Below are 11,164 nucleotides of genomic sequence, written 5' to 3' on the forward strand. Positions count from 1 at the left end.
TCACCAGTTCATTAACAGCTAATTATTCCTGACGATATTGTTGTTCTTAATTTTGTAGTATATATGCCAAGTTGACAGGACAACTTGTAATTTGTTGCAGGCTTGAGGCTTTCAGTGATGTCATTAAGTTTTTAATTATACTAGTTAACTGCATAAATCATGTAATAGTATTCACAAATCCTATCCTTAGTCAACTTTAAGATTCCTTAGGGTGCCGTAAAAATGTTTTTCTCAGAATAATAAATTCAAGAAAATAGCTAAATAAAATTTTTAATTTTTCAAACAGATCATGAATTCACATGTAACAAAATCATTTTGTAGCATCTATAATTTTTTTGACTCGAACACACAAACTTTTAAAGTTGAAGATGAAAGACGTTTAATATCCGAGCGCCGTGGATGTCGATCTAATGACGATTATTATTACATAATCTTTGTGTTTCTTTTAATATATCTTTCCTTTGTTGTCGGAATTATTTTAATTTAGGGCTTACTTTCTCAAATTCTACACATCATCCAAGATTCATTTAGTTGAATATTTTGGATAATTACATTATTAGTTTCTATGACGTGAAGCTGACTTTTGCTCTACTAATTTTATTCTAATAAGTATATTTAGCTACTTATTATAGTAAAAAAAAAATCTAGACATACTAGCGTACTATATTCCATGTATATGTAGAGAGAGCTTTGTTAGTGATATAAAATTTATTTCGTTGTACCCAAAAAAAATGTTGAAAATTTTAAATAATACAAACTAATTAAAGTTTCATACATACGTATGCAAGTATTTATGTATTGACAATGTACATTAGATTAGGACGAAAATATTTATTATTTTCAACAATGAAAGAGAAATACGCGTCTCTGAGGAATTAATTGGGTAATCATGGTCCAACACTTGGATCAGATGAAACCCCATGGATAATGCACAATATACACCCTACAAATAAACAAATTTATTTATTTATTGGCTTAGATACATAATTAACCCCTTAATTCAATTGAATACCTGAATTCCCAATAAATTGTTTCAATTGCACACTTAAAGGTTTAAATTTTGAATTTCTTTTGTATATGTTCACGATCGTTTATTAGGTAATTAAGTTAATCACATAAATATATCATTTTTTTTAATATGCGCATTCGCCTTAATAAGTCGTAAAATCCTAGACTTTTTCTAATCGAGGTTGAAGCGAATATACAAAAGATGACATATTTTATGCGGTTAACTTAACCATATTATAGACGAAACACGTGTAAAAGTGCTTTTTTTTAAAATGTAATTAAAAAGTGTAGCTAGTTGAAACACTTTATTAATAATTGAGATATTTAATTAAAACACATTTTAGTTTGACTGTCTAAAGATTTTCATTGAGCCTTAACAATATAGAGAGAGACATTTTAGTAGAAACCATCTGATTTTTAAATTAGGACTTCTTAATGTGAATTCGAAGTAATTAATTAAAGATTTAATCGGGTATTATACATGGAGAAACCAAAAAAAAAAAAAGAACAAGAAAAAGAGTCCACATATTTATTCAACTCATCATACAAAATATAATGCCCATTTCGAATCCATCAATTATTGTGTTATGCCAAAAGTAGAACCGCATAAAAGTACAGTGTGCTATATTCTTCTAAGTTTTAATATTGTACAATAAATATTCTAATGTAAAACAAAAGCATTCTTTTACGAATCATACGTAGATTCTCATTATAATAATTAAAGAGAAAAGTTGTAGTGCTGCTCATGATTATTCTTGTAACGGTGGTATACATTAATCATAAATGTCATTTCGTATTAACAATGTTAGCATAAATAACGCTATTTGCGCTCAACTTTGTGAAAAAATAGAGTTTGCTTAATTATAAAAGGTAGTTGAATTTCAATTTTGAAACGTAATCAAATACTATTTGTGCATATAATATTAGTGAAATACATTACATTGAATATGTATATAATCTCGTATCCATACATAGATATGGAGGGTGCTAACCCATATAATTTTTCCTTTTCTTGAATAGACATCTGACTTTAAGAAGCATCCATCTAGTTTTAACATATATAATAATATTTTGAATTAACATTATAAATGCATAGCATATATGTGTCTTATGTTTAATTTAAACATATCATTTGTACATCCAAAGTCAAATGAACTCTCTAAATATCAAAATACAAATATAAAACAAAACATTTAAGACATTTTTATAAAGAAGGGATTTCAGAAGATAAAAAAAATAAAAATTATTGGGTTTGATGAAGAGCATGTCTTGGTCTGACCCTAACGGTAAGTGGGTTGACCATTTCACAAGATAGCCTCAATACCTCAGATAAGTCAACAGGCCCGTTATTCTCAATGGGCCCAAAACGGAATTCATGTAGAAGCGTTGCGACCCAAAACGTAACTGTAGTAAGGCCCAGTGTTTTACCGGGGCAAGTTCTCCTTCCGGATCCAAACGGTGCAAGCCTCAAATCGGATCCTAAAACCGAAAAATCCGGCCCATTTACGAACCTTTCGGGTTGGAATTCAAGTGGGTCAGCCCAAACATCTGGATCTCGGGTTATGGCCCACATGTTTACCATGGCAGTGGTCCCAGCCGGCACGTGATACCCATCCACCGTTGTATCTGTTATAGCAAGGCGGGCCCACGAGAGTAGTGGACCTGGAGGGTGTAACCTTAGTACTTCTTTTATTACAGCCGGTAGATATGTCATCTCCGATACATCGGACTCCGTCAAGGCACGTGATTCTCCGACGATCCGGTCCAATTCTGTTTGGACCTTTGATTGAACTTGAGGATGAATTAGCATTCTTGCTAATATCCATTCTATTAATACCGCTACCGTATCAGTCCCCCTAAATATCATTTCCTACAAAAAAAAAAAAAAAAAGTTTCAAGTTAGTACAATATCTTCTCATTCCCAATTCACTTGTCTTACTTTGCTTTTAAGAATAACTAAGAAACTTTGCGTATTACCTATTGAATATCACAAATACAATTGGTCCTATAATATAGTATGTTCTTCCAGCCTTAACTCATGTCAAAGACTTGTGGTTGTGTTGAATTGTATGATCTATCTCATCTAAAGTCTTAAGTTGTTATACATAGTACACTTGTCTTTCGCCCCATGAATTGGTTATTCCTAAACGAGTCATGAAGGGTATAACGAATATACCTTAACTGTATGATTTAAGAGAATTTAGTGCATTCTTTTTGTGGGATTTGATTTTATGTCCGCGTGTATGTTCAAGTAGAATAAGATAATGTTATTACATCAAGTGCAATGATGAATAGTTTCTTTTTATTCTTTTTAAAGGTGCCATCCTATTTGTTTGTAATATTTAAAGGAGTTAAATGAAAATGAAAAGGCAACTAGTTCCACGTAAGAAAAGAGGGAAATATAAAAAGTGGTTGCTTTCAGAACAAGTGCGATTGTGAAAATCAGAAATTGACCCTGAATATATTCTCACTAGCAGGGATGGCATGGTTGAATTTTTTAAAATATACTTTTAAAAGGAAAGAAATTTACGAGAAAACTAAATATTCACAGAATCAGTTCATAAAAATATTACTACTACTAATTGCACAGAAAGTGAAAAATGATGAGTAATTAATCAACCATAATTGTGAAAAAGGTCTAAAAACCATCGTGGCATAAAACTAAAATCCAAACTAGTATTTTTTTTTATGCTTACATATCATTAAAAGATATAGTGACATATTAACAACGAATTTCATAGGGAGAATTGAAGTGATTAGTTTTTGTGCTATAATATAATATAATGCTTACCCAAAGTACGGCGATCATATCAGAGTCTGATAATCGTTCAGAGCCTTGAAGAGAGAGCAAGACATGCACAAAATCAGGATGAACATCACCCAATTGAGCCTTATGTTCGTTGATGATCCTGCTAACAAACTTGTTCACTTTAGGTACCAAACGAGAGCATCTGAGCCGTATTTTTTGTGGATCAAATTCAGCTAGGCAAGATAAATGATCAGACCAATTAAGCATACCCAAAAGCTCATAACCTTCCTCAACCAATTTTCCCAATTCCTCTGTTTCTGCGTTACAACAATCAAGACTATATTTTCGCCCAAAAACAGAACACATCATGTTATTTAAAGAAGCCAATTTTAAAGCATCTCTAACTCGAACTACGTCCTGTCCGCCTAATTGAAACATTGTAACCATCTGTCTTACAATTTGAAAACGTTGAGCTTCCGAAGCTTTAATTTGCTTGGGACAGAACAAGTGCGTGGCCGCAATTTTCCGAAGGGTACGCCAGTAGACACCATATGGAGCGAAACCAATTGCTCTGTTGAACATTAAACTGTATGCTGATTCTTTTACAGGACGATCAGCGAAAACAGAGCTATTCAAAATCTCCTTAGCTACGTCTGGATTACACGTAACGATAACTCGGGTTTCGCCTAGGCTTAAGGACATGAGACGCTTCGCTACGCAAGATTCAGCCATCGCTGCTATTTTGCGGTGTGCTAAACCAACCATGAGGTTCATACTTCCTACTAGGAGAAATCCTTTTGGGCCGGGTATATTATTGTTGTTATTAGCTAAACAGGAATTTTTCCTCCTCCAATTATATTTTCCCCAAGCAGGGCCTCCAGGATGAGACCAGTAAATGATGTTCATGACTAGCCAAAACAGAACAATGAAGAGAATAAAGTAGATAGAGTTTATGGAGGTGAAAGATTTGCATTTTGAAGCTAATGCAAAAATCCAAAGGCTTTCTATATCTGTTCTCATTTTCTCTTTGTTTATTTGCAGGATTTTTTTTTATGATAGGCAGAGTATTGCAAGAGTTAGAAGAGAGCAAGAGTGAGAAAAGTGTTGTATTTGATTATGGGGCATCAAAGAACCATTTTATAGGCAAAAGATAGGACATACTTGGGAAATATTAATAGTACTATTTTACTTGACATAAACTATAAATGTGTAACATAAATTAAAACATAAAAAATAATAATATTGTATCAGTCGCGCCATTCTATTTTCCGTCGCATCGATATTTCATTGAACATAAAATTTAAAAATAAATCAATGTTTTTTATAAATTTTGTAATCTAAAATATGTCATACATAAATGTTTATATAATTATAAATTATTCTATTAAATATAAAATAATAAGGTCAAAAATCAATTATTTTAAAATTAAAAATATATGATTGTTGGATTAAAAAAGGGACGTATGTTACCTAAATTGGAAGGGGGAAATACTAATTTTACTCAGTTGTATAGTTTTCTGTTGGCGTGCGATTAGTAATAATCTTATTTTCCTGTTTACTTTCAAATTGACAAATCTATTAACAAAAATAATGATTAACATAGTGAGTTTATCATTTGACCCTTATTAATTATGAAGTGGATGAATTAAAAATTCAAAATTTTTCAAAAAGTTCTATCTCTTTCAAAGTTGTCCTTCTTGATTTGTCAAAATAAACAAGTAATTATGAATATCTAAAAAACAATAAAATAGACAAGTAATTAGGAACAGAGTCCTAAACATAAATAATATATGTAATTAGTGTTATGAAAAGGTGTATGTTGACATAATTGGATTGATGCATGACGAAATTAGAAAGAGCAAGACACCAAGGCGCGTGAAGCACGCTCCAATAGCAATAGATTGCTTGTGCTAAACAGGATTAATTAAATAGTAATGGTCCGTAATTAAGTTAACAGTATAGGGGACTTGGGAATTATTATTTATTTAGGTCAACCTCCCCATGAGGTCACCTGGTGTCGGCACTATGCAGTGATCAATAAGACCCAACATTTTTTTAAAAATCTAATCTATGTGCCTCATAATTATAATCTTTTACATGAATTATTAGGACCTTAATTTGTGTTATGACAAATTAATCTATTCCATTAGCTTCTGATTGACCAATTTTCAACTCCAACTCTATCCTTTTGTTATAAGTGTTGAAGTTACTTTACCTATATCGTCTGATGTGATTTTATTTTTAATCGTAAAATTTTATGTTTTTTAAAATTGTTAATTATTATAATTTGTAATATAATGTTTAAAATATGTAAATTTATTTTAATAAAGTTAAATCTTTTGTGACAGAATTCACTCTATTAAAATTAGTTTGCCAATCGAAATTTGAAGAATAAAATATAAAAGGCATAACACTGCATGTCAACAAGTGTAATTATACAGTTCGAATTGATTAGTATAGTAATCACAGGATAATCAATAGGTTCGTCTTTTTAATTTTTGTGAAATTTTGATATTTGATAGTCTAATATTTGTCAATTTTCGAAGAGCTTCGTTGTACTCGGTATGCATATATATGTTATAACAATGTCAATGTGTGATCCAAATTTAATCCGAGCTTCAGAATGAGCCTTGATCACCAGGTGAAAAATCCAAAAACAAATTATAACATACAACAATGGAGATGGCTAGAGATCATTCAGTAGATTAGTTAATGAAATAAAATAGTTTTTGTTACTGACAGACGTGCTAACTAGTAGCATATTTGCGGGATATGCCATTCACAATTAATATCTTCGTGCTTTAATGTGAGATTGTTTCTTTTGTCTGATTATGTATTTCACTTTTAAATTTTATTAAGTAATACAAATCATTATAAGTAAAATTAATACCTTCGTGTTTTAATTTATGTAAAGAGTATTTTGATTGAGCACGTAATTAAGAAAATATTTCTTTTTAAAAATATAGATTATATATATTCTGCAATAAATTTTCTCATTAATAAAAAAACCTATGTTTAAAATTCATTTATTTTTAACAAAAATATGTTAATTTTTCTTTTAAAAAGATTGAAAGTAGGACACATAATTATGAGATAAATGAAGTAGAATAGATTCTATATCTCATTTTTGTTGATCTCAACTAAGGATTTATCGAAAATACATTGTTCACCTTAAAGTAGATAAAGATAAAATTTGGGTATACATTATCATTTCGAAACACACGTTATGGAGACCATGGGTGGAGCCGCCTTGATTTCAGGGATCATCCGAATCCGTTCGTTTGGCAAAAAATTATATATGGTAAAATAATTATTTTAGATATATGTAGTAAATGTCGTATTCCTTTCCACTAGTTTGTGTGTCTATTTTTCAGATTTTGAACCCTCTTAATGAAAATCTTGACTCTGTCACGAATGATTAAGAGTATGACGTACATTTGGTGAGTTGTATGTATACCTCATCTGCCGATCCTAGTTTTTCAGTAATCGGATGCATGTCTGAAAAACGGAACAAGTACAATGGATATATATAAGGAGTAAGGAGTGGTAATATTGAGGAGAATAGATACTACAATAATTGTAGTTATAATAGAGTATATAGGATGAAAGAGAGCGCGTGAAAACCGTGGGCAGCATCTGATGAGATGATGAGTAAAGTGTGTGAAGACAAGAAAGGGCAAACTCCAAAGGAGTGTGGGTGTTTATTGTGGCGTGAAGTTGTCGGGAAAGCACATGAACATCAAATATTGTCAAGCCAAAACGAGGCTCAATTCTTCATATTTATATTTATATTGCAGTCGTGCATTTAGTGGTTGCCAGAGACTGCCCATGAGATTAATCAGTCCATCGAGGTGCACAGGTTTTATCAATGTTGTGTATGGCGCCGCCTGGTAGTGTTTGCCTGGCTGTTGCTACTTAGCTTCTCTTTTCCTTCCTCAATCATCTTTGTTATAATGCCACGTTTCAGTAACTAAACATGCAAAATTTTCCAACTTTACCCTTATCCAACAAGATGGTGACTACTCCTTCTCCCCATTTCCCCAAGCTTCTGGCGGTTATGACTACTCATTTTTACACGTGTACCTTACCTACCATAACCTTTCAAATACCACTCTCCCATGTTGTCATTTTCCTTCTTTTTTCTTTTTTGGATTCTTCATATCTGATATTTGAAGATGAAAATTGAAGCATTCGAATTTAGACTTTAAATTAAATATCGGGTTAATACCTCAGATGGTCACTCAACTATCCATTTTTGCCTCAAAAAGTCACTCAACTTTTAATTTTCACTAAAAAGTCACCATGTGAGTGACTTTCTGAGGAAAGACTAGATAGTTGAGTGACCATCTGAGGTATTAACCCATTAAATATGAAAAAGTATTTATCATTTCATCATAATTTTATTTGGTTTGTTATGTTGTAATTTTCCAGTCGTACACTTACTGGCTTACTTTCATTATTGCATTTAATTATTATAGATCCACCTTATGCTTGTGTTGTGTATAAATATCTTGTTGATGGCCTACTAATAATGATAATCGTTCTGAGATGCCTTGGAAATTGATGCCCTAATTTATGAACTAAGATGCTCAAGACCAACACGGTATACAATGAGATTCAATATTCTTTTTAAAACGTAGAACTATACAATAAATTTAATTAACAGATCATATTTTATTACTTCTATACACTAACTCGGACCTTATTAACTATTTAACTGATGCTAAATAATTTTTCGGGTAACGTTGACATTAAACATGTATTGTAACATGATTGGCCAAAAAACTAAACAAAACAGGCTATTAGAATGACTAAACGGCGATAAATATATATGGTGGAGTACTCACGGGGTACAATTGGGAAGTGCTATAACTCTGACCACAAAAGGAGCCTCTACCGGGAAAGGCAAAAGTTTTTTATTATTTTAATGTCTGAAGTCCATATTTGAATTTCGACTAAATTTGAATCACGTATAAGGCGAATTATGTTCCTAACATAATTTTCTTTATACTTAAAGCTCGAATCCAAAAAATTTAATCAAGGATGAGTCTGTTTCACCTATACATCAACCAACCATGTTGGTCCAGCAAACGTTTAACATAGATTAGGATTTGACGAACGGTGTTGATTCCTGTCACAAAATTGAAATAAAGCCCTGTCCATTGATATTGGCAGGGGAAGCTGCTCAAATGGGACCCACCTTTTAAAGATGAACTATGGAAATTGAAAAAATAAATAAGATAAAGACATTATGTCCTGGTTTATGTAATTAAAGAAGTTGAATATCCTCTCAATAGAGTTGAAGAAATCAATTGTTTTAGGCATTTAAATTTGAAATGTCTTATTTTATTTTAACTATAATAGATAATAATTATTTTTATTTTTTAAAAAAAATATATTGAGTACTATTTGTAGAAAATTATTTTTTTTCATATATAAAAGTTAAGAATTATTAAAAGAAAATTGACATATTTTGAAGGAAAATTAAATATATTGATCATATTATCAAGTGAAAAAAGAATAATCAGAGAAAATTGATTACAAAAAGTAATTTCTTAACAACTTCACATCTCATGATCTCAAAAAACTAAATTTTATTGCTAGATCACTAATATAATTGAACCGCTTCTATCATAACTTCTGACTTCTAAGTGCATATTAGCTATGACTTATTAAGAAATGACTTATGTATGATCAATTATCTCTTTTGTGGCCGAATAAAAATCCTCAATTAACTCTCAAAACCTAAATGTACACGATATTTACGTCCACTCAATTAGCGCTTACTCATTATATTTAAACATTAAAAAATAGTGATGGATAAGGGAGCCGATATGGACTTGTTGCTTATACTAAATAATTTAAAAGAAATTTTTTGGAGTATTATAAAAAGGTAAAAGCAGAAAAAAAAAATATTTGACTCCCGCCAGAAGGACAATAAATAGATGCGATGACAATATCACCAAATCTTAGAGGTGTTCATATCATAGATATGATTATTAATTATATCACTTATTCAAATAATATAATCATCAATAATTTAAATATTTTTTTTTCCAAATAATATCCCCATCATTTCAAAGCTATTAAAAAGAACCGAGTCTGTAAGTACATAAAGCATCTCGCGTTAATGTAAGGTTCGGAAAAGGATCACATTTTAAGACATGTGATATGGATATTTTATATTAATAAAAATATAAATGGCTATTTTCATGACTTAAACATGTAACAGATAAATAAGATGAAGACAATTTTATTATTACTTCGCGACTCTCCTTCAAATATATATATATCGTGGGGAATTTCCGGGAAAATGTTCCCTACCTAATTCTTCAAATATTAATTGATGAGTGCATGATTGTTGCAATTAGTGGTCCTTCCCTTTTCTGATGTTGTTTCGTACAATTTATATATTCAATTACGCTCTTTCTTGCTTTATTCGTCAGTTTATATTTTTTTTTTTATAGAAATAATTATGACAAAAAAACTTGAGGATTCATTGACTTAGGGGTAGAAAGATTTATTTTCTGAAGTATAGTACGAAAAAACAAATAAGGGAAATATGGATTTTGCGTCCAGTGAAAATTAAAGGGAATAGAACTTTATTTACGGCATTAAGATTCTTTTTTGTTTTTGGTTTTGTATAACTCTTTAGCTTAGTATTCAGAATTCATTGATTCAACTAGTTAAAAATTTGCATTATCTAAGATTCTTTAAGGAGAAAGTGCTCCTAGCTATGAAGGAATTCTCAATTCTTAAAATTCAAACGTAGCTAAGAGTCTAAGACCTTAAGTTAATGGTAAAGAAATTTTATATATCCCATCACATTCTTTGATAATATTTATAATTATGATGAAACCAAAAGAATTTTTTATTTTTATTATAAAAGCCTTCCAAAATCTATATTAATCAATATAGTAATTATCACTAGGGGTGTACATGACCGGATTGGTTCGGGTTTTTCAAATATCAAACCAAACCATTTGTGTAAAATTTTTAAATTTATAAACCAAACCAAACTAATAAAATTTGGATTTTTTCGGGTTTTTTCAACCTCGGGTTGGTTCGGGTTTTTCAAATACCAAACCAAACCATTGTGTCGAATTTTAAAATTTATAAATCAAACCAAACTAATAAACCTCGGATTTTTTCAGATTTTTGGATTTTTTCGGTAAAGTTTGCATACAAACATATAATTAACTTGTGTTCCAAATATTTCTTTAGTCCAACCAAAATACAATTATCTAAGGTGTTTCTTAAAAAAATAACACAAAATATGAGATGAGTACTGATGACACAAAAATATTCAATAAAAATAATAATGAAATCATCATATAAAATAAATATTGCAAAGTCATAATGAAAATGATCATAATTTAAAAGTACTAAATCATGCTAAAATAAGTT

General features: G+C 30.5%; 1 protein-coding gene across 1 annotated transcript; it reads right to left on the bottom strand.

The window, feature by feature from the left end:
* Positions 1-2,084: 2,084 nt before the first annotated feature.
* LOC102595268 (cytochrome P450 78A3) lies at positions 2,085-4,859 on the bottom strand. The gene is made up of 2 exons (XM_006339692.2): positions 3,800-4,859; positions 2,085-2,878 (listed from the first exon to the last, which is right to left on the bottom strand). The coding sequence occupies exons 1-2, from the start codon at positions 4,775-4,777 to the stop codon at positions 2,252-2,254; spliced, it is 1,605 nt and encodes a 534-aa protein (XP_006339754.1). The 5' UTR covers positions 4,778-4,859; the 3' UTR covers positions 2,085-2,251.
* Positions 4,860-11,164: the final 6,305 nt, after the last annotated feature.

Source organism: Solanum tuberosum, unplaced genomic scaffold (genome assembly GCF_000226075.1).
Source record: "Solanum tuberosum cultivar DM 1-3 516 R44 unplaced genomic scaffold, SolTub_3.0 scf00010, whole genome shotgun sequence".
NCBI lineage: Eukaryota > Viridiplantae > Streptophyta > Magnoliopsida > Solanales > Solanaceae > Solanum > Solanum tuberosum.